The 24,456-nt window shown below is 41.1% G+C and overlaps 2 protein-coding genes across 2 annotated transcripts in view; both read left to right on the forward strand.

Moving 5' to 3' along the window:
- The first annotated feature begins 8,013 nt into the window (after nucleotides 1-8,013).
- On the forward strand, nucleotides 8,014-9,571 carry LOC139222706 (doublesex- and mab-3-related transcription factor A1-like). The gene is made up of 2 exons (XM_070854551.1): nucleotides 8,014-8,535; nucleotides 8,719-9,571. The coding sequence occupies exons 1-2, from the start codon at nucleotides 8,058-8,060 to the stop codon at nucleotides 9,501-9,503; spliced, it is 1,263 nt and encodes a 420-aa protein (XP_070710652.1). The 5' UTR covers nucleotides 8,014-8,057; the 3' UTR covers nucleotides 9,504-9,571.
- A 767-nt stretch (nucleotides 9,572-10,338) lies between these two features.
- The window catches only part of LOC139222900 (glucosidase 2 subunit beta-like), a 112,163-nt gene continuing 98,045 nt past the window's right edge, over nucleotides 10,339-24,456 (forward strand). The window contains exons 1-6 of the mRNA XM_070854804.1: nucleotides 10,339-10,504; nucleotides 10,906-11,022; nucleotides 13,431-13,526; nucleotides 15,120-15,177; nucleotides 16,162-16,279; nucleotides 20,694-20,823. Coding sequence (XP_070710905.1) covers nucleotides 10,423-10,504; nucleotides 10,906-11,022; nucleotides 13,431-13,526; nucleotides 15,120-15,177; nucleotides 16,162-16,279; nucleotides 20,694-20,823 — 601 coding nt within the window. The 5' untranslated portion in view covers nucleotides 10,339-10,422. The remainder of the gene's footprint in view (nucleotides 10,505-10,905; nucleotides 11,023-13,430; nucleotides 13,527-15,119; nucleotides 15,178-16,161; nucleotides 16,280-20,693; nucleotides 20,824-24,456) is intronic.

The following is a 24,456-nucleotide window of genomic DNA, read 5'->3' on the forward strand; positions in this document are numbered from 1 at the left end:
ATACCTTTTTATTGTTACACCTTGATAGATTTGCACAGATTTACTCACAAGTTAAAAAAAACTGTGATGTACTGAGTTTGTCAAAGGAATCTTGGATTAACTTCATAGAGTTTATGTTCCAAAAATATCTCTTTTATCAAAGTTTTGTAAAGTTTGAAAACAAAGTTATAACTTCAAATAAGGTAGAGTACTTTCTCACACTCTCTAAAGCTTCATGAAGAGGATCTTAACCAAAATGTCAATGATAGCAATGATAAGCTCTGTTTATGATTCAGGGCGTCATGATCAGATAAATTCCCTACAGCCTGTGAACTTAAGGTTGCAGTTCTCAGAATCTGAAGCCCGCATTGATGTTGGGACTCCAGTTGTACAATTATACAACATCTAAACTGATAAAAGATCCCATTTATCTTGGGTTTTGTAGTTGCAAAGGAGTAAGATCTTCAAAAAGTTCCCCAAAGATCCATGGAGTCCCCCATTTGTAAATGTTTTTGAAAATAGTGCTTTGTTCACACCTGTGGTCAGTACTTTATTTTGTATTTTTCCTTTATCTGAGTTTAATCTGCATGCAGCCAGCATTTTGCAGTCTATAACTCTGAATAGACTGCACTGTGTATTGTTATCTGTTCCTCTGTCTCTGTACCTGACTGACTGTGGTTCCCGAGTGGCTTTGAACCATGTCCAGGTGTCAGTTCTCGTAGATGCATGTTGCTATGGTTTGGTGCCAACAGTACTAAATCTAAAGGACAATCTATTTCTAAAATTAAAATCTCTACTTTAACCCATTACCATGTCATATAATGCAAAAATATCACACAAGTAATAATGCATTGTTCTGAAGGGGTTTGAAGTTATAGGTATAAATCTGTTGTCAGCTTGGTCATAATTGTTAATATATATTATTACAATAAATGAACAAGAGTGTTGATTTTCCTCTGATCCTCTGCATGGCCCCCAACAGTCATAAGCAAATCAAAATCATGTTTATTACCTAGTAAGTTTTCAAATTATGAGGAATTTGTCTACATACATTGGTTACAGTCATGCTACAGTCATGCAAACACGTATAATAACTAAAAACAGGATCGAAGGCCTGGGGTATATGCTCCATTGACCTCTGCCTCTTTTTTGGCCTTCATTAGATAGTGACAATTGAGGCAGACAGGAAAGCGGGAAATGACATGCAACAAAGGTCACCAGCTGTAACCAAACCAGCAACAGCTGTGACCATACGGCGAAGTGGCATGTGGTGTGACCACTCAGCTACCAAGGCACTCCTGGACTTCAGCTCCTGTTTTAGTTTTTATGCATAGTTTAAGGTTTGAGGCCTTAAGCTATACAATATTGATATTAGCTTAAAATGTTTGATTTATACAGTCTTGTTAAATAGTCTTTTGTGGCTCACCAAATCTGGTCAGCTCAGAACCATTTTCTATGTTTAATTGGCCTCACTTTTGAAAAATCCAACCTTGAGTTGCTCCACTGACAGTTAAGTGTGGAATGAATTTGTGGACTATGATTCATTTTACTATTAACAAAAAGAATAAAATATTGCATAATTAAAAAATTGTGACATTTTCTATGCCAGCATACTGACTGAAAGGTTTGTAAGGTCGTGGGCTGTGGGAATGATAGTAATGCAACAAGAGACAGTTAAAACTAAATAAATAACACTAGATAAAAATAAAGTATTGCGATCCTTTCCTTTCAACTGTAACAGACTTATCACGTCTCAGTGGTTTCCATTGTTAGAAATGAACATAGTTCATGTGAAACATGGAGTCACAGGTATGCTGGGGGCTAAAGCAGCAGGGCAGGATAAGTCAGTGTTTCAAAATCTTTAAAGCAAGTCTGGTTCTGCTACCTCTCAGAAATATAGTACTGAGAAAATGGATTCTACAAATGGTTATTTTTGTACATGACTATTCCAACTGCATACTTTGAATGTGAGATGTTTGCTGTGGGATTTAAACCAATTCAACATATGTGTATTAAAACATACATACTGGGACAATGTCTGTATTCTCAGCACACAGACTCACCTCGAAATGCTTCCGCTTCTCTGACGGTTTCATGTTCCCTCTAATCTCACTAGGAACTCTCATCTGATCTGCATGCAGATGCCAGTTACTATCAGACACAATGTTTAACAATTTCTAAGGTGTTATTGTCTGTAAGTGAGGGCCTAGAATCTTTTCCCATAACACCCTGGGTGAGATGTACAGCACTGATGTCTCTCCTTGTGCTCTGTGTTCATCTGATAGCACACTCTGTCTCTATGCTTCACCTTTTCTTTGTTTGTCGTCTTGTTCTCAACGCTCTCCTGCATTTTTAACAGGGTTACTGCAATTTGGGCAGGTCTAGATTGTTTCACTATGACCTGGTATTGCAACATTGAAACAGTTGATTATAATAGATACGTGCAAAGTGTAGGACTGTCTGTGATAACAACACATTTAGCATGTAGCGTCATTTTTGCACATTTCAAAGCTGCAAATAAAGTTTTTTTTTCTTAAAGCTGCAATACAATCATTATTTTATAGGCTACAGATGATAATATATCAGTGTTGGTTCTGTTGTCTCAAAGGGAAAATCAATTAAGACAAGTTTAAATAGCTATTCCTACAGACATAGATATCGAATTTCTTCCTTGCTGCCATTTTCTAACTCTCTAAAGCACCAACGTCAGATTTAGGGTGCTGGGAAGATTCTCACTTCATCTGATCCTGAAAACATCTGAAGACCCACACAGGTGGAGGAAATCTTTTCAGCAAACAGAAATTAACCAGAATTCTTAGCCATTAGGATGACGACAGACTGCTTCACTCGAGACCCCGTAAACAACGCTTTGGAGGTCTGCTTGTTTGCTTGTTAGTATATGAGAGTGAGCAGAGGGAGAATCCGCCATTCATGAGGGTTTTTTTTGTGTGCTTTTAAGCTCAATGACAAGCTGAAGTATTGCATTTACTCTGAAATAATCAACACAATAGCTCCTTTGAAACCTATGTGCATGTACACATTTGCAAGTTTGAGAGTTAGACAAAAAGTGGAGCTCTAATAATAATTGTCAAAATATTTCCAAGCGATCTATCAACTCTGACATATTCATTCAGGCCAAGTCTGTATTCATATTTCCAAAGTACCAACAGAGTTCTTTCCCACGTTGCGTCTGTCACTAGCACATCCATTTCCTTGTTAAAGTCTGTCAAGTGCACATTTTTATGAAAAACAAACACACACACTCAGAAACCTGATTCTTTAAATCCTTCACAGTGGGTTGTGCTCATCTGCCACTAAGTTATGCATTGTTGAGCTGCAAAGCTCTCCTTGCAAGTGTATCGTTAAATAAAGAAACTTCTCTGACAGCAAACAAATAGAGAGTGTAGCTAGAGTAAGTGCAGGACGAGGAACTCTCAGGGTTCAATCCTAACTTGTTTAAACAGTGAAGGTTGCATTCACTGGCACCTGACCAGAACCTTTCAAGGTGCTAATGTTCCCTATACATCCCCCCCAACACACACACACGCACACACACACATACACACACACGTAATTAGCACTTAAATGCACACACAAACACACACAATGAGCCTGTATGTAAAAGTGAACCTGCATTTCCTCATACATGCAGCATGTTGATGCAGATGTAATATGCATGATTAAAACAGGTACACACGGGTGCAGATGCAACCCACCCACCCACGCCCACACACACGCATCCATAGCCAGTGCTCATGAGCAAACTTGGCTGTCTTTGGCCCACCATTGTTCAATGGCACTGAGGCATTGCCGGGCTAAGTGAGGGGCCCTGATGGATACCTACCAGACTCAGACCACCAATAAAGGTGTGAGAGGAGGAGAAAGAGAGTAAATGGAGGAATATTGAATAGGGGACAAGAAGATGGCAGAAGATAGCAGAATCCTGAATCCAAAGGAGAGGAAAGGAATAGGAAGAAAATCTATTGTCCCATGCATTCAAATGCACAGGTGTGTGTAAACTGGATGCTTCCATCTTCTCTGTAAGGGTTGTAATAGAATAAGTCAGTTATCTTTATGGAATAAAAAAAAGCCCAAATCCACTGTGTGAACTGCAGGTGCAACTAAGTTATAAGTTGAATTTCAATACACACATATTTCAAAAAGAAGAGCAGAATAGCATTATGATAAGTTTATGTAAAGTTAACAATATCACAATGAGCACAAGTATAGGTATACAAGTATAAGCCTTGCATTAAGAAGTTAACTTGAAGCTGCTCGAAAAACAGCTTACAGGAAAAGTTAGCAGCCAACTGGCAAACATAGTGGAAAATTGAACTGCTAAAGTGTGAAATAAAGAATGAAAAAGAGTGATTATTGGAATTACATTTGACAAGCCTCCCGAACCACCGCTCAAAGTGAATGCAAATACCATGTCATGTTGGGTGTGTTCAAAGGTGTTTGCTAATATGTTAGCTACAAGACAATAATTCTATAGGTGGTCATTGTTGTGTTTATAGCTTGGTGCGGTGCCCTCAGACCTGAAGAATCAATGAAGTTTTAGTTCCGTTTTAAGAGTTTTTCCCTCTGAAGTCCAGTCACCTCTGTTAAAATAATTGGCCATATAAGTCATCTACAATCTTTGAGTGACGTTAATCCTTTTATCCTTGTAAATCAATTAAATTAAATCCACCTTTTTGTCAAACTTCACAGATTTCACTTTGGAGCAAAACTCTACACTTACACATTTCAATGAGAATTTTTGCACCTCAAAGCAAGCTTCTAATCTGATCTCCAGAGAAAGATGTGTGAAAATATTTCCGTAGGATGCTGGCAAAGGAGTAACTTATGCTCCAGGCGTTGTAAACAGAGCCACCAAGTCCAACAGCACAGTGACAGTCAACATCCCCTGGCACAAAAAATAAAAACAGGGGAAACAATCTTGAAAGCTCCTCTTTTAACTCCACTGAGGCCACGTGCGTCACATGGAACGCAAATCAGTTTACTCTGTGTTGCAACAGTGCAATTTGTATGCATCCATACAAATCGATCACAGCAGCGACCCACCCAACCTGACGGCCATCGCTGGTGGCCATTCACCCATCAGCAGCGGAGTGGAGGCTACTGTGTGGCACTTAAATAACAAGTGTGTGAGGTGACAGATGAGAGGGCAAACACGCAGAGGTCAAGACGTTTGGCATGCTGAAAGAGAGGGAAATCTGTTGTAACTTGAGTGCTGTATTTTCAGAAACAATGGCCCTGTCTCGAAACACAAGACGCTGAAATGTTTCCATGTCAAAGCCGTGTCACGTGATGATTCTCTAGCGTCTATGATTTAGAGCCGGCAACAATAACACGATCTGATTCTCACCCTTTGTGCATCAGAGGACTTGCAGCTGCAGGGGAATAATGTAGGATATAGAACTATTTGGACTAACAGTGTGACTTTATGTTATAATATGAAGTCTGAATGCCTTAACAGGACACTATAAAAGAAAAAAACATATAAGTCCACATGCCATGATTTACTGTTTAATGATGGGCTTGTCTTCCTCTGCCCTCCCTCCTTCTCTCCATCTCTCTGACAGTGGGAGACGTAATCAGGTTTTGCAAGATTTGGAAGTAGATTAGCAGCCACCTTACTTCAGATAAGAAGCTGCACTGATAAAGGCCTGTCCTAGGAGGCACATGGCTGTGATTAAACACCATATCTGACATGAACAGATCTGTTAAGAACACAATTAAGACACTGTCTAGCCATATCTACTCTAACTGCACTCATCCCTGCTAATCCCTTCGTTCTGCTGCGGGTGAGGTTGGAAAATTCAGACTAAAAACTGGAACTGGACTTAAAGTTTTCTATAGTGCAGAGATAACTGTGGTGTGCACTGGTTGTTCTGTATGTTGGATCACAATCAAATGGTAGAATGGCACAGACCAGTTTGGAAATCGTCTTGTCTCAGGGTGAACCTTTAAACAACCAGCCTGGTTTGGCCGTGTAGTAATCCTATGATCCAGAGATGAACAGAGGAGGCAGTAAATGAGTAAATATAACACTACAGCTTTTACCCTTAATCCAATTTATAAAGGCGTTTCCAAAACAGCTATTTTTGTCCTATTTTCCTCCTCTGGGTAATTAGAAATAAGACTGAAACAGAGGCTCAGTACATAGTGACACGCACATTTATGCAGGCTTTTCAGCTGCATGCTGCTTCCAGCCGCCCTTCATGCTAGAAGGAGCCGTAGCCAGTCCACAGGAGCCACCTGAGTGGTCTGTATAAAAAGCCAGGTGAGAGCAGCTTAACGTGCCTGGATAAACTTGCCAGCCGCAAAATCCAAACCTCAAATTCCACTTCACAGTGGATGAAATGATAAACGCTGCATGTGCGTCCACTCAGCATCGGCATCACTGGCATTTATTTATGGTTTTAGCATTCGTTGTTGATGGATGCATTTCAGATTATCTTCATGTCCTGAACAGTTGGAGTGAGTCTGTACCAACCCCTATCTATCAAGGCCCATAACTCGTGGAACATCTTTCTGCAAATAGCAGACTCGCTTCTCGAGACCTCTTTCTGTGCGAGTCATTATCGAGATGCTTTTGTACAGGCAGATTTTGTGCTTTTGCACAATATGTGTTTGCTGTTTGCATACGTGCATGCTTGATTGTAATGGGGCAGGTGGGCGGGTATCCTGCAGATTAGATCCATCACTTAAGGACTGATGGAGCAGATATCTGTGCAGAGCCGAGGTGGAAAAAGCTCCATCTGTCACTCATAAGTTTTGGTTTCAAAAACAGTAATCTTCTTTTATCAGCAAGTTGGAACACCTACCAGTCTGCGTGTGTGATAAGCAGTAATATTAATGACCGTAATAGCTATGTCTGCAACAAATCATTGTGTATTATACCATAAGCAATTTTCCTGGCCTCTGCTGTAGCAGACCTTCTTTAGAGATGCCCTTCAGGGAGTCATTATCTCAGTAAAACACCACAAGGGGACAGAGTGCTTCCATCCGCTGCCTCTTTAACCCGCATCCATTATTCAGAGATAGTCTAGTGGAGTCAGAGCTACACGGAGACCAAGAGAAACCACTGATGTCTCACTCTTACATCTACAGCTGATCAGGAAAAGTCTAATAGCTGAGGATCGTTATTAACATTTCAGTTGCCGTTATAGCATCTGTATGCGTGTGGCACATCAGACAAGTGCAAGCATGTGCTGTACACACACAAAAAAAAAAAACGTTGAGGAGGACAGTATGCATGTGTGCAAGTGCTTGACAGTTGTGTGTTTCCCCTGGTGACTGCCACTGTGTTTGTCACATTATGCTCAAGTTGTTTTCCATGTAATGACGGTAATGCAATCTGTTGCCTGTAACTGGATCCTGTTTGAATGGCGAGAAATGAATGAAACATGTGACAAGGGGTGATTATTTATCCATCAATGTCTCTGTGTGTTTGTTGACAGATGGGTCTCTTGTAAAGGTAATTTGTTCAACAGAATAACCAGGTAGATAATTACATGTTGCCTTTGTGGCCATTAGGGCTATTGTTGTGTTAAAAAAAAACATCCTAGTAGTGAATATTCATTGCTCGGCAGGGCAACCAAAGGGGCTCATTGTATCTATCTGACCCGAGGCAAGGCTTGCTTTCTTAACACCTCATTCAACAAAGTCCACTTTTGTGAAAGATGGTGCGTGTTAAACATAACCTCAGTTCATTTAAATATAACTCCCAGCAGAAATGTTAAAGTGCAATTGAATATCATGCTTTATGATACTTTTTTCACTCACTTTTTCTTCAACTACAGCTGCATATAGGCTCAGTTGCATCAGATTAGACCGCTATTCACCCGGGATGCAAATACACATGATAGGGTATTAAGTGGCTGGAGCGGAAAGGGGTGTGACAAGGGTGTTGTATTTCATGTCAAACCACCTGGAGAGGAGACACTTAAGGCGCACTGGTCCTGGGTGCCAGCGGCAGTAGAGAGACGCCAGTGGAGGCCACGCCACTTGAATAACTACACCTGAATAACTTTTTTGGACGGCCAGACTTTGTGTTTGCATCCCCTCCGGTGATGGACAGCAGGATCAGACCGCTTGGCCTGGCCGGGCCCGCCGCCAACCCGCTCGGTGGCTTGCAGGTGCCCCCTTCCCTCCTGCGCCCTCCGCCTCTCTTCCTCCGGGCTTGCAACCCCGCGCTGGAGAGGGGATACCCCCGCACCCCGAAGTGCGCCAGATGCAGGAACCACGGCGTGGTCTCCGCGCTCAAAGGCCACAAGCGCTTCTGTCGCTGGAGAGACTGCGTGTGCGCCAAATGCACCCTGATAGCGGAGAGGCAGCGGGTGATGGCCGCGCAGGTGGCGCTGAGGAGGCAGCAGGCTCAAGAGGAGAGCGAGGCCCGGGAGCTGAGGCTCCTGTACCCCGGCTCGGGGATCGGTGGGGAAACAGGGATCCCTCAGGGCTCACCCTCGGGCCCCGGGGTGCCAACAACTGTCAGCAGCACCCCAGCAACTCCAGGTTTTGATGTTTTTGGAGAAGAGAACCAAAAAGATGGTAAGTTAAAAATGAAAATGAAAAATGTTTATGATTATTTTACCCTGCCTGAAAAGGAAATATCTGAATTCACAGTTAGATGTTACCATTATATTATTTACATTTAATTGCTGTAATTTTAAATACTTTATTATATGTTACATGTTTTTTTTAACCACCCCTTTCCTTCTTTCCACATTTCAGACGGCAAATTGAGCAAGTACAACTTTTATAACGGATTCATGGGTCGCCCCCTCTTTGCACCCCACCCCGCACGGCTGCCATCTCCCAGTGACAAGAGGGATCTGTCTCCCAGCAAGGACAACACAGCTTCATCCACCGAGGACAGCACCAGTCCCTCCCCGGTGTTTGACCACACTGTGAGCCCGCAGAGGTCGCTTTCCTCCTCGGATCCGGAGTCAGGCAGCGAGTCTGAGAAGCCCAGGGAGTACCCGAGCCTGGACCGGGACCCCACCGACATCATGGCCAAGATCTTCCCCCATCAGAAGCGGGACACCCTGGAGTCGATGGTGAGAACGTGCAAAGGCGACATTGTCAGATCCATCGAGCTGGTGTTGAGCTCCAAAGAGAACAAAACAGACTCTGATGGCCTGTCCATTCACCCACACGCGCCCAGGTCCTCTGCAGGACTGCCCGGAGCTCTCGGGGCTATGGGGAGCAAGTCCGCCTTCTCCCCGCTCCATGTGCCACCCACGGCCGCCGGGGGAGACGGCCTGTACGGGCTCGGCCCCCGGCTCGGTGTCAGCCCCCTACGGCTGGCCTACTCCTCTGCAAACGGCGGCGTGGCAGGTTTTATGTCACCATACATGACATCCGGACTGATGCCAGTGTTTCCACTGCGTCCGCCCCTGGACTCATACTCCTTCCCGGGCATGATCCGAGACCTGTCCTACCTCCAGAGCAAAGAGTCACTGTGCAGCAGCCTACAGCTCTTTACGCACGACCTAACGGTGAAAAATGACAAGTGAAAAACTGACACATGAACAATGTTGTTCTTTAGTTAATCTCGCTCTAAATCGCCTTTCAAGTGCCTGAAAACTCAGTCAAAGTGCTGCATTCTTTGTTTTTCATAGTGTATATGATGTAAAGATTGTTTATTATTAATAAAACTATCAAAAGGTGCTCTTGTTTAATGTGTTAATACTGTTGAGCCACAACCATCTATCTATCTATCTATCTATCTATCTATCTATCTATCTATCTATCTATCTATCTATCTATCTATCTATCTATCTATCTATCTATCTATCTATCTATCTATCTTTTAAATAACTTTTTCACCTTCATACACATATTTAATGAGAAATGCACCACGTGTTGCCACTATTGGCAGCTCATAATGTAGAATCAATGCATACAGACTTTCCATCACCCAGCTGTATATTTTATCAAATGAACTGATGCCTATAAATGAGTCTAGAAAGCTTGAAAGTCTCAGTTTTGTCAGAATGAGTCGAGTGTTTGTGTTGCATTTAATGGATGAGTTAAACTCCAGGACGTCAAAGCATTGATGTCACAATGTGTAGTATGAGACACAAAACCACATAAACCACGGGTGTGTTCAGTGTTTGGTCGGTGAGCATTTGGTTGCCAAGGAATTAAAAGCTATTACACTAGTAACACATAATAAAATCTCAAATATGATCGTGAACAAGCGTGTTTCTTCCTCCGCCCCGGAAAGCCCTTCTCACTCGTGATTGGTCAGAGCAGCTACACGCGGCTGGGATACAAACCAATAAAATGCCACAGAGGCGTCACCTGACCGCGTGTTTCAGGAAGTGGGGACCCTGCCACCTGAAATGTTAGACGCATATCATGAGTTTGAAACACCTTTGAGCGGGTCTTTGTGAGGCAGGAGCGAGACAATTTGCATCTCTGCCACCTGACATGCATTTCCACATTATTGTCGCCGCAGTCCTTTGGTGTGGTTACGTAGAGTCGCGGAAAATAAGAGGGATATCTTCGTCCTGTAAGTTGACTGTCCCCTTGGAGCTAGCTTCAGGCTAAGTAACTAGCTAACGTCATATTTGTAAAACATTCTTCCTGGTGCCACATGCTGCGACTTTAACAGCCCGTTAGCTTCAACACAAACATACAGACACGTTATTTTGAAGTTGTCATCGCTGCATGTAGTTTGTAACAACTCAAGACGGCGTTTAAAGTCTTGTGCAGGATGGTAGCAACAATACCAGACCTATAGTTTGTCATGCAGTTCCACTATTTCACAGAAACAGCACTTGAGCACGAGGCTTTCATCTTGCAATTAAAATGATAGATTCAAAATGTTGACACATTTGTTTGGTTAGATTTCCAGCAGCGGCTCAAGGTCATGAAGATGCATCAGTCTGTAATGTTATTATTCTGCAACAGACAAGCGGTTCTACAGGGAGAGGAAGTCCTTTATGTGCATCGATGGGTCGAAGATCATCCCCTTTGAGCAGGTGAATGATGACTACTGCGACTGTGAAGATGGCTCCGATGAACCAGGTGAGAAGTTAACCTGTGGGTGAGTGTGTGTCTGTCCACCAAAGCTAGTAATCACCTGTTAGTTGCTGCACACTCAGTGATATTTGACTTAATAATACACTGCTGTTTTGGTTTTCTGATATGTTCTGTTTTTCCCTGAAGGAATCTAATTTATCTTTTTTTTTTTTTATAGCATGTGAACACTTCAGTAAAATGTAAATAACTGGAGACATCTAAGCTTTGTGTTTTTGTGCCTTTTGTGTGCCATTGCTTTGTAATACAGCTCATCAAGAGTTCCATATCTGATTTTTAACCTCACACTGATGTAATTTAAAAGAGACCGTACGCTTTTTGCACTCTATCATCCCCAGATATTTGCCATCTGCCCTGACGAGACAAGGCCATGAATAAATGTATTAAATGCATTTTATTGAGGTATTATGCCAGCTCATGGCACTTCCCTCGTGGTGCCTCTAAAAGATACAAAGCCTTTACAAAACATCATTATTGTAGTCATTATAATTGTCAAGTAATTAACAGATTCAAGGTTCCCCTTTTTGAGCATCACTTTGTGTTGTGAATCTGTCGTTCCTTGACGGAATCTGAAGCATTTTAAACTGCTACCATGAGGATTTGTTGCTGCTGTCAAAGAATATCAGAAATTCTAAGAAAAAACTTTATAAATTTAATTTCTCTGAGTTACTGAACTCAATGGCACAAGTGCATTGTCTGTGCTGTACACATGTTCAGTATTAATCCATGATGATTGCTGTGCTTTTTAAAGACTATGAGTGGATGTCAAGGAGAGTTTTCAGGGCTGAGATGAATGATGAGTGAGATGTATAGAAGGAATATATGTGATATTCTGATTGTAGTAAAAGAAGTTGCCCCAGATACAATCACTACCATAAATACAGATATAGAATAATAACACATATCACAAAGTATGGAATCACACGATGCAAGTGGAGAAAAACCAAAAGCTCAGAGCATCAATTTTCAAAATTTCTCCACTTAAGTACTTCCCACCCAGTTGTGCTGGTGCACTTTGCCTTGGGCACTTGAACTTGTCCTTCGTCTCACTCAACTTCTTTTCCTTTCAAGACACTATACAAATTATTACACAACAAAAGTATTAACTAATCTAAATAAGAAAATGCATATACTGATTACAATGTAGGATTATAACACATTCAAACGATTTTCTCTAAGTGTGAAAACTCTCCGTATTGATACATATACTTTGTAAGCCACTGTGGTGGAAGTCTGCAACTAACTCAACACATATGAACTGATGCACAAAACACAGATGGTTGAAGATGAAAAAGTATTATTGTACAATAATAGGAGGCAAACCTTGTTCACAAGGAACCTGAAGTCAGAGGAAAAACATCGGTCTCACTGAAGACATACATTAAACGTCTTTTATAGCCTCCAACAAACAAAGGACCCCTTATGAGATCAACGCCTCACAGATGGTATAAGCTAACATGAGCTAACCACAAGATGTATCTCCATACAATTGTCTGATACATACAGCAACAACATGTGAAAGGTATATGATAATACACAGTAAGTGAATAAACGATAAAGCTTAATGATTTCCACTCTGATTTACTTTCACAACACCAAACAATTTATAGTTTAGCTGCTACAGTACATAATCTGCCTTTGCCGCTGTTATGCTTTCCCATGCTGCCAGTAAATCCCACCCCTACCACCACCTGTATGCAGCAGAAGTATCCGCACCCTAATGAACCTCTCTACTCATGACAGACAAAAGGGGGCAGAAAAAGCAAAAAGGGTGAATGAATCACAGTTGAGCATGTTGGTAATATAATCTACCCACGGCAAGATTTTGGAGTGACTGGACCCACATGCAGTATGTGCAGCTGATGCAGCCACTTCAGTGCAGTGGAGCCAGGAAAATATCCATAAATGTAAATATCCAAAACTACAGGTTCATGCAGTTTGAGCTGTATTCAATTTCAGTGTTGTAATTGAAACACATTAGAGTATTTAGTCCAGTAACACTTAAAAAAAAAAAAAAAAGACACAGTGCAGTATACCACGCTTAAAAGTTGCAAACAGGTAATCTTTTTAAAGTATTTGTTTTACATAAAACAAAGTTAAAGCCAGTTCATAGTCTGTAGTTATATATATTTTTTTATTTGTCATCTTCTAAGGTGCTGCCACTCTTAAACAGGTGGAAACCCACGTTGACACACAAACTCATCATGACACATAAAGACAGCACACCAGCATCTCCTGTACAAGTGCCTGATACAAAGACTTAAAAGGGACGCGCTGTATGTTCTACTTGCATCGGCCCCTGTGCGTCTGTATTAGAAATAGTTTTGATTGGATTCATTTCTTTCTGGAAGTTGGTTCATTATGCCGCGCTGACCTCTGCTCCTGCCCCCATGTAGGCACCTCAGCCTGTCCTCGTGGCCGGTTCTACTGCACCAATCTGGGTTTCCGCCCACACTACATCCCATCATCGCGAGTCAACGATGGCATCTGTGGTAAGGCGTTCGATATCACATCATAGTGCGTGAAATAATATTCTCCTGAGAGGTGGACTTTGATAAACTTTACAGAATCTTTTGAAGTGAGGCGATGGATCAGCAATGTTTTCTGCTGCAGCGTTTTTCAAGGGCAACAAGGGCAGCAGTGTGAGCGCTGTAGTGATAAACAGATTTATTCTTTCAGAGGATGAATTGTTTCTTATTTGTTCAAAATAGCGGGTGGAAAGGCTCGAATGCGCTCTAATGTCTTGCAACTTAACGAAGTTTCACCTATAGTTGTGAGGTTTTAACTAGAATAGCTGAGGTCCCTTTTTCATCGGATAAGAAGTTGTTCTGTTTGCTTTTGCCCCTTTCGAATGTTTTGCAAACACAGACCAGAATTCATATTTCACACGATGCCAAGAAGCTGGCGTGTTGCTACAAACTGTCACCCCTTTTGTAGCACAAACAAGCAGATGAAGCAGACACAGCAAACAGAAGTCGGTGTGCGCACGCTCACTCTCCCCACACAGTTTTTCCTTGAAAAGCATCCCGTCCGTCTCCTCAAGGCTTTTCTCCATTCTTTCTTCTAGAATATGCAGAGCTCTGTGCCTAATCAGATAGTTTTTCACCCCCTCTTCTGGTCCACTTTTGTTCCCCCGCGTCTCCCCACTTTGGATAAAATCAATACATTCTCTTGCCGACGTCTCCTCTCTGTCATCAACGCTTTCAGCAGAATTAGGCGGCATGCGACCATCAATGACGAATGAAAGAACAGCAGTGGAATATATCTCAAAGCCTCTTTCTCCCTGCCCCCCCCCCACCTCCTCCTTTATTCTACTCCCACCTATCTTCTCATACCTTCCCTGCTTTGAATGGAGCCACCTAATAGCTAACACGTTGTCACTTTTCCTCTTCGACTGGTTGCTGAGAGATTTTCGGTGGCTTGCCTTTCTGCGCCTGTGAAGCTCACGTCTCGCCGGACACCAATGGGGTTCGGGATAATTGAGAAATATCACACTGTGCCCACTCTCCTGGGTGAAGCATCTGAGCGAAAGCCAGATCTGAGCACTTACAAAACTCCATGCGGCTGATCTTATAAGTGGCTGATCTCTGGGCCAGAGAAAGAGATCACGGAGACACATAGATCTAAAAATCAACAGCATCTGCTCTTATGAGAACATACATTTGGAAGTTTGACCAGTTATCAGAATATCTGGTGATCTGACAAACTGATTAACTAACTGTTTCAGCTCTGCTCTCATTACACCATATTTTGTTTTGGCATAATTCTGTTTATGTCACTAAATGGTTATTAAACAGTGTGCTGTATATTGGAGCTTGTAGTGACCAAAGTTCACCTTTTCAGGGGCAAAAGTGCCTGAAAATAAATTACTCACCGTTGCTGATAATGTGTTTTGTGTCCATTGTTTTTTTTATTTTAACTTCAATCCATGTTTGTGTCTATTGCCAACTGATGTATGGATCATGTGATTTAGAATAAGGCCATGCTGCACACCTCTCCTTGCTGATAATGTTGAACGCTCTTCTCTTCTCTTCTCTTCTCTTCTCTGTGCACTGGATCGCTTCTTCTCCCGCGTCTCGTGCCAGATTGCTGCGATGCTTCAGATGAATACAACAGCCACGCTCACTGCCAGAACACTTGCTGGTCAGTTGAATCAAAACTGAGATTCAATATTTATAAAATAACACATGCAGATTTTGTCTCAAAATATGGCATTTCAAGGCCCACGCATAGCTAAAGAAAAGAAATGTTCAACCAGTCCGTTCTGTCGGGGGAATTATCAGACAGTACATTCGGGGCAATTAGATAAAAAATATAAATCTTGTTTTATTCCAAGTTGTCTTTATCATAAGGCTGTCTACCATAGCATCAGTATGAGACCGTTTACTTGCTGCACTCATGCGATAGTGACTCATTCACTGTGCCACCAGGGGGCATGGTGTCACTATAATTAAAAACTTGATGTCGTTCAGACCATCTGTAGTAATGTGTATGCGTCACACTATTGTTTTGAAGAGTTCACCCAGGATAAAGGCAGATCTGACTCACCACCTCATTACACTTTTGCTTTTTGCACTGTAAATTGTACTCTCAGAGCCCCCCGTTCAGAGGTGTTTTTTTTTTTTTTCATGCAGATGATTTAGCCTCTACAGGATATAAATTACACACTGCATACATGGTTGGTCTGTCAATAAAAATATTTGCAGAAACGTAGGCTCCTGCCAGGTCGTATTTATCATCTTCTCTGAGCTGCACTCCAAAGACTGACCGGACTAAGATGCTGAAACGTAGCACACTGTGTAAATGTAACTTCTAATACAGTAGCCCACTTCTTTTGTTGACAGTCCTCTGTTATTTCAGTCACTGCCATTCGCCTCAAAACCATATACAAGCAGAGTATATCTCATTACACACTCATATTATGTTTGCCAGACTTCAAAAACAATTTAGTTCAGCCGCAGAGCATCAGCCCCCATCTTATTTACTCTACTATTTTCCCATTTGGATTCCTGCTGCATTGTGGGCCCTTAAAAATTGGATTGCACCATCTCAATGACCATAGCAGGGGTGGCTGCTGTTTTCTCAGTAATGATGGGGCTATGCATCCTCTGTCTCGCCCTCCTCCAGGAATCTGGGACAGAGAGAGAGAGCATACGTAGAGGGCCAGATGAGGACCTTGGATGAGGGTTTGCAACTCAAGCAGCAACTGATTGAGGAGGGAGTGCTGCTCTGGAGGGAGAAACAGGTACACTGTATTCCGCTCAAGTAACTACTACTATATGGCATGTCGCAGTAACAGAGGATAGTCATCAGGGTTTTCCCCTCAAAAGCTTTATCCTGTTCCTATTGTGAGAAAACCATTTAGTTTCACTTGTATGTTTTCCAATGGTTTTCACTCTGAAGTCAGACCTGCGCGAAATATACAGCGGGTTCATTAGGTGTCCTATATAGAGTCTATGGCGCCCTATATACTTTAACCAAATCCCTAGATTAATAGAAAATAGTTGACTTTACATTGTTGGGGAATGGAAACACCCTGAATGTACAGTTTTAATACATGAAATAGCAAAATTATCTCACATTATTCACACAAAACAAATGGTTGGATGAATATTCCAGTGACGTGCACTTTAAGATAATATAAGTGGGTTTCTACGTAACAAAACAAACAGACGAGGCATGTTCTGTGTCAATCCAGTTGTATGATAATAAATCAGATTTGTACAGCAATTAAGCTCTTTGTACAGCTTATGATGAATAATTCTCAAAACCCTTACATACGCATTAATTTAAACACATCATGCTTTCTTTCCTTAATGGTGAAATGATATGGACCTGATTTGAAATCACCCTCAATATGATAAATATTGAGACAGATTCCATGAAAACTGACCCCAGATCTGCCATAAATCATAGAAATGACGAGGTGATAAAATCATTGGCAAAACCTTACCTGCAGCCTGTTTCCTCACACACTGGGATGCACAGTGTGTCCAGTAGGCTGCATAATAAACACTGGCCTGATGTCCTGAGCCCTTTGCAGTCAACACAATGAAGACATGGAAGTATTCTGAACTAAGGCCAGTGGTAACAATGTCCCTAAATACATGTACTCAAGTACTGTGCCTGAGTACAAATTTGAGAAACTTGTACTTTGCTTGAGTTTTTCCATTTTATGCAACTTTATACTTTAAACTACTCTGCTATGTCTCAGAGGCAAATATTATCCTTTTTACTTCACTCACTTCATTTGTCTAACAGCTTCAGTTACTCTTATTTTAGATTACACTTTCATACCCTTTCTGTCCAGTGAAAACCATGTATTTCTAAATTTGCTGATTTTCAATTGTTCTGATAAACTTCTTCCAATAAATCAACTGTTTAAAAACCCTCTCTCGGGTTAGGTGGCAAATGCATTGTCACAAACAGGCTGTATTTCTGAGCTCAAGAAAAGCGGACTTTTTAGAGAGACGTGCTTCTCACGGGACTCCAATGCTGCAGACACGCGATGATGACCTTTCGGTGGATTTAAGATTACAGTATATAAAGTAGTTAGAACTGGCACAGCCTCAAACCACCAGAGCTTTAAAATGCTACATCCACGTTAATGCAGCAGTAACATTAATTCAAAAACATCATGTATGTAACAGTAAGAGCCTAGTTACTCTGGATAATGAATACTTTTACTTTTGATACTTGACACATTTTGCTGACAAATTAAATACTTTTACTTAAGTAAGGGTTTGAATGGAGTATTTTCACAGTGTAGTATTGCTACTTTTACTAGTAATAATACTTCTGCTTCCTCTGCATTCAGTGAAGTTATTTAACACTGAAATGCACTAGTTATTATTTATATTTTTTGTAATTTTATAGCAGTATGTTTAATTTGGGTGAGTGGATTGTATTGCATGTGATTGTCTTCTTTCTTCATTTTCCTCCCTTCTTTGTCCTTTGTTATCGCCAACCTCCAAATTATCCAAGCAATTCTAGTTTCTAATTTCTAGTTACCTGTAGCCCATAAACATCATCATATTCTTTTCCTGCCGTGAGCAAATGCATTTTACCGTATCTCTTAAAGGATTTCTGCTGTTCAGCTCTAACTGTGATTCATTTGCAATCACACTGGAGCAGTAAGGAGTAAATGGTTCGGGGTGAGTCGGTACAAGCAAACAAGTACCTGAGTGATCAAGCCCATTTCGAATCAACATGCTCCTTTTCAAAGAGCTTCAAGATAAGCAGAAAGCTCTTCACATGTTTTCCTCTGCTCTCCATTTGCACATTTAGCTCAACAAGCTCCAGGCCAAATTAGAAACTGGAGCGCTGGAGTTTGGTGCAAATTAAATTGGTAAATTTGGCAGCTGGGTATCCCTTTAGATGTTTGTAAGTTATATTTACTGGTTCAGTGGTCTCATTACTTAATGCATTATCTTAATTTAGGAACTACAAGTTGCTCTCCCTGCACTGTTTGATGGTCAAGTGTATCTAATATGTTGCCCATATAAAGATGATTCATTGTTTTTACCGCATTAGTAATAGGAAACTGACAATTGTTCAACATGCACTCGTGTGTGTTTTTGTTTTCGGGGGGGTCTAAAGGGCTTGTTGTCAGCGGTAACATGTTGCTGCAGCACATTTCACGGTTCTCTAACTTTCTCATGGTTGCCCTCAAACCTTGTGCTGTTTTGTACGGTGGGTATGTGAGAAATGACTTCATATCGAGGTATTTCAAAGCACTTTACAGCACCGTTTCTACAACGAATGCATTTCAAGAATGTCAGTCTTGTTTAAAACCTGTATTCCTTTTAATGCAAGATACGGTTAAAAAGATACCACTTACTTGACAACAGAGATTTTGACTGAAGGCCACACACACACACACACACACACACACACAGTCACATGTCTAATTTTCCAGCTGATGGTCTCTGAGCGTGTACCTTGCACTCTTTTTTTTCTATTCTGTTCGCTGTTTTCCCCCACGTTCCTTTCTGTGGCGGCTGATTGGCAGATCGAGGCTGAAGTGTCACCCAGCCCTTGTAGCCCAGCCGCACATTGTGATCCTCCTCTCCCAGCATGTCTCCGCTCATATGGCAGGGTTACCTCAGCGGCCTCGTCTCAGAATCCTTACACAATGACTCGAAAGTGAACTCTCACTTAGGTTCAAGGGTTAAAAAAGAATCTGCTGTTGGGATGCTGGAAAACTTTTAAATCAAATTAGAAGCTTTTACACAATAAACGTTGAGTGTGGCATTTCGGCGAAGTAAGAATGCGGCTGTTAATTGAATACAAATTGGTATTCAATAAAATCCCACTGTAAGTGTACATTTTGTCAGGATTTCAGAGGAACATTCACTACAGCACAGAGTCAACACAGCAGGGAGAAGTTGCGAACACTGAGTCAACACTGCTATATCTTTTAAAACTGGAAAAAAAGGATAATTTTCACTCATTCTAATTAGACTATTTCTTATTTTTTCCGGTTTAAAATGTCACTTAGCAGATATTTGTCTTTATAGAGCTCAGATTTTCCAATGCAGTTCATTGAAAAACACATGTATGCATTAGGGGCAGGTGTCTTTATGTAGTACTTTAACCCTGGAGGAACCTTTTACATGTTATGGGTGTTATTCACAAGTAAATATGTTCTTGTAAACTCAAAATGGAGCCCATAAATCACTGCAGCTAACTGAAGGTGGCTAAGCAAGCAGCATGGCCTAGAAAGGTAGTCATCCCTATCCGAACCGAGCAGAATCCATCACTGCATTACGAGAGTCTCTGTGGAGAGATTTGAAGGCAGTATTGATACACACACACACACACACACACACACACACACGTGCACGCACGCTAGGAGCTTCTGCTCCTCCATATTAATTGGTCCATTACAGAGAGTGATGATAGGTTACGCTTGGTTGTCAAAAGCTGTCAGTTTTTGGTGTGACAGCAACACCTCCTGACGCAGCCGTGCAGGCCCGACTGCTGTCGTACAAGTTTTTGTAAATACATGGGCTGGTTGTGGTCCGGAGGTAGATATGGTGATGCATAAAGAAATATAATAGAAGGAGATAAGAACAAAGACAGATTGAATTCTAAATTTGTGTCGACACGACTTTCTGGAAATGCTTTTGATGCTGTAGGTCATGCTCATATCAGCATTTGTATTGTTTCACCCAAACTATTAGCTTTCTCACATCACTTTCAGAATGCTGACAAGCTCACAGCGACAATATTAACATGCTCGTGTTTTCCAGATAAAATGTTTACCACCATCTTAGTTTAGTGTGTTAGCATGCTAACATTAAGTAACTCGCACCAAACACAAAGTAAAGCTGAAAATAATGGGAATGTATTTAGTTTATTTAGTATTTAGCGACCTGTTAACCTTATCTGGTTGATGTCAGTTGTATGTTGCATATGTGTAATTTGGATTAGGGGTGGGTTAAATGGGTGATTGGATTAAAAAATGTCCAGAATTTCAAGCAGGTAATGGCTTTTTCATTAGTTTTTTTCGATGTTGTGCAATATCAGGAAAAAATATCAAACTGTGCTATTACTGTAATTGATTGGCATGAAATAGCCCATCAACTGGCAGCTTGATTGTTTGCCATATTATGCTGATCCTAGACGGTGTGTTTGTCTGTATCATCTCTCTTCAGGCTCAGCTCAGAGAGCTTCAGCAGGAGGCTGAGGACTTACAGATCAAATTAGAGGAACACAGGAGGAGGAAGCACGAAGCCGACCGACTGAAAGAGCAAACATTAAAGGCGCTGGAAGCAGGGGACAGCAGTAAGTGTTTCCCCACCTTTTAACCTGCCGTGATTTGGTTCAAGTCCATTCAAGGCAATTTGCTCAATCCACATAATTGCCTCAGTTTGTAGATATAGTTAGGTCACTGGTAGGGCTACCACAGGGCAGCTTCCATTTTATTTCAGCCCAGTGTTACATTGACCAAAAGTAAATTGACCATAGCGCCTCAGGCTTGATGGTCAGGATGACAAATGGTAGGATATCGGAAACAGCTGGAAGGGTTAAATACAGATGCCTGTGCCATTGAAATGAATGGGCTGGGGGAGGAGTGCTGAGCAGCAGCATATTGCAGTCCCACAGCTCTCCTTTTTACGTTCCTCAAACCTTCAGAGACAAGTTGCTCATGACTCACAGGAAAATTCCCTTATCGCTCCAAGCACTAGCTGGCTCGGCATTTAAGTGACGTTCAGAAGTGTGAATGTACAGAAAGTTTGGGGCCGGGAAGGAAATGGGCTCAATCATTTGTGCAGTCCATAAGGATTTAGAGAGATTATGTGTGTGCGCAATGGGAAGGCAGAGGATAGGGATTGGAGGTGAATTAGTTCAAGGTTTTAGATTTTTTTGATTGTAACAGAATAAATATTTAGGTATTTGTGTTTGTGATGAGCTATAAAAACACACCTTCAACACAAACATGAAACTGACGCACAAATCCTTGTATTTTGTGCTGTTACGAGAATAATTTCTTCCGTCTTTTTAACACACATTCTGTTGTTTGAACATCAAGACACAATACAAAACACACCACACATTTGTTCAGAGTAAAGCCATTTGTCTACTTTTCAATACTTTGCTGTCATGCTTCTCACATTCCTCCCCGATGTCATGAAATGCTGGTTATTGATTGTCTGTCTAGCGTCAACAGGCCCTCAAGTAAAAGTTTTGATTGCAACAAAGGTCATTTGACTTCGGTGGTTCCTCTGAGGATGCATCCATCATGCTTCCCACTGTGCCAGCTGACCTTTGCTAGACCTCACAGGCTCCTCCTGTTCCTCAGTCTGTCATCCTTTGCTTCCATTAATGCTCATCTTCAGGGCTTAACAACCATCAATTTTCATTTCCATGGTTGTGTTGGCATGTCTTGTCCATGTTGGCTTTCCATCTCGGCATTTATGTTGCAGTTCCAGTGACAGTTTGTGTGTGTGGTATCTTCTGAGTGTTGACGCTGAAAGGACTTGAAGGACTGCTTATGGATCTTTTTTCCTGCCTGCATCATATGGCAATACATGTCGACTAATGTTTGAGTTTTAGTGAGTAAGCCATATCAATCTGGCAAAAGCATAACTTAGCAAACACTTTATGGCTTTCTCAATGGGCTTTACTGATATTATTTGGGGAGGCGAGTTGTTACGGCTGTTATCCACATTTTTATTTAATTCCCGCAGTTAAAGAATGCACACAGTATAGCAGAGACTGTGCAAGAGAAGTAATCATGGAAGGTGTAACTTTTATATACACTTTATATTTGATGGATTTTGAATGTGATCTGACTAAAGCATGGCCCTGAGCTTCTTTTTTAAAATACTTTTTCAGAAGAGCAACCCAAGCAGTTGTGAATTTATTACCTTTTTAAATTGCTTTTTTTTCCGGCAAACAATTAGGGATCGTTTACACTCCACTTTCAAATGCTATTTGCATTTCATAATTGCTAACATTACATTTTACATTCTATGCAGTAAAATCACACTTGCGTAGCTTAAATCAGGTTTAGTGTCCGAGTCTTGGATGTGTCTTGGCTTACGAAGCTTCTCAAATATCACCCAGTATGTTAATGTTATTATAAGTCAATAACATCATGTTATTGTCATGATCTGGCAACTGAACGTCAGGCTAAAGGACCACACTCTTTAACTTGCTTTTCACCCCTTATGCACAGAATGTGCAGGTTAGGTGACATGTTACTACAATATGAATGTGTATCATTCAGAGTGATTCCACAGTGTTTGTTAAACCTTTAAAACAATTGCCCTCAAAGATCCTTAAACTACACAGGACCCATGAGGACAAATATTGAGTTACCTCAATTAAATATAGGAACATCACAACAAAGAAACAATTTTTTTTTTTCATGAACATCTTGTCGTCCCCTTTATGACCTGTCAATAGCTCGTCTCAAAATAGGAATGAAAAGCCAGAAGAACAAGCAGCTGAGCCTGCAAAGTACAACTTAACAGTTATTCCTTTTACCGCTGCTGTCGCTCAAACATGTCTCCAGGGCTTCATGCACGGTTATTGAGAAGTTTTAAAGGGCTGGGTTATTTGTGCCCTCTAAGAAAATTGCAGTTTTGGTACGATGAAACAATAAGTGCAGTACAAGGAGAGTTGCCGATATTGGATATTGTTTTTACAGTATGAGTTGCCCCATTTTATTTATTATGAGAAAATTATATTCTAGGAGTTTTGAAGCTTTTTGTGTACAGGCTTTCAGAGCACTCTGTGAATCCTGTCATTTTATTAGCTAGCTCAGTGGTATTTACAATTCTGTCACATTTTGCAAAGCATGCTCGGAAATCTGGTTAAATCCTCATTGAATAACAAAGAGTTTGCTGTTCCCGGCTAGCCAGAAAGGACACTGATCATGTGTGCTTGTTTTTCTTTTTCTTTTCTTTTCTTTTTTTTTTTAATCCTTTTAATGCCAACCTCAATAAGCTTTGGGTTCACATGGAGGTCTCCTCCTTCTCTGATGTTTATTTGATATGATCCCCTCATATAGAGACATACTGTGTTTAATGTGTGCTACTCCCTTTAATGGTATGTCCAAATATGCAAAGCTAGGCTGTCGAGTTCACCCACAGTTTGAGGGGATTTCCTCAAGTTCATCGTTAATCCAGTGGCTGACCTGATTTCTCTAGTGGGCCGTCTTGCAAACCACCTACATGCTACTCATGTTTTCCAAAGATACATGATTGAGTTAGACATCCCATAGCATTAATGAAGTATACTATTATAGTGGGAGTCAAACCAGCTTAGTTTGTTGTAATCATACCACACCACATGCACAACATTTCCCCACTAAATCCTGAAACTTTTATCACTGAAGACACTTTGAATTTACAGTTTTACAGTAAAGCACATTAACTTGCACATGGGCACTCACTAGCACTCAAATGTAGGTCTTCTAGACACTATTATCTGTTAATAAAAGCTGCTGTCTAGTTAGCAAAAGGCACTGTCAAACACATACATTAAGATAACAGACAATAGGCAGCATATACATAACCAATTCATTTAATGAACTTAAAGCAGTGGCACATTTGTGTAAAATGGTCAGTGCCCCTTGTCTAAACAGTCCCCTTCAATACGGGATCAATAGTTACCGTTAACATCTTTGTGCAATATGTTTTGTGTATGAGGACGTCTTTGAATATTTGTGTATATGCGGTTTTTCCAGTTCCCCTGCGACCCTGGCGGATAAGTGGTATAGATAGATGGATGGATATATATATAATTTTCGAGTTTCTGATGTAGCTGTTGTGCATATGTGAATTTCCCCTTTGGGGGATGAATAAAGGTGCATCATATATATATGTTGGATGTCTCAATTAAAGGCCCTCTGGTGCATGAATTACTGATCCCTGGTGAATTATCCGTGCACTGCATGTGTCTGATTGT

The sequence above is a fragment of the Pempheris klunzingeri genome, chromosome 23, assembly GCF_042242105.1.
Source record: "Pempheris klunzingeri isolate RE-2024b chromosome 23, fPemKlu1.hap1, whole genome shotgun sequence".
Taxonomy (NCBI): Eukaryota; Metazoa; Chordata; class Actinopteri; order Acropomatiformes; family Pempheridae; genus Pempheris; species Pempheris klunzingeri.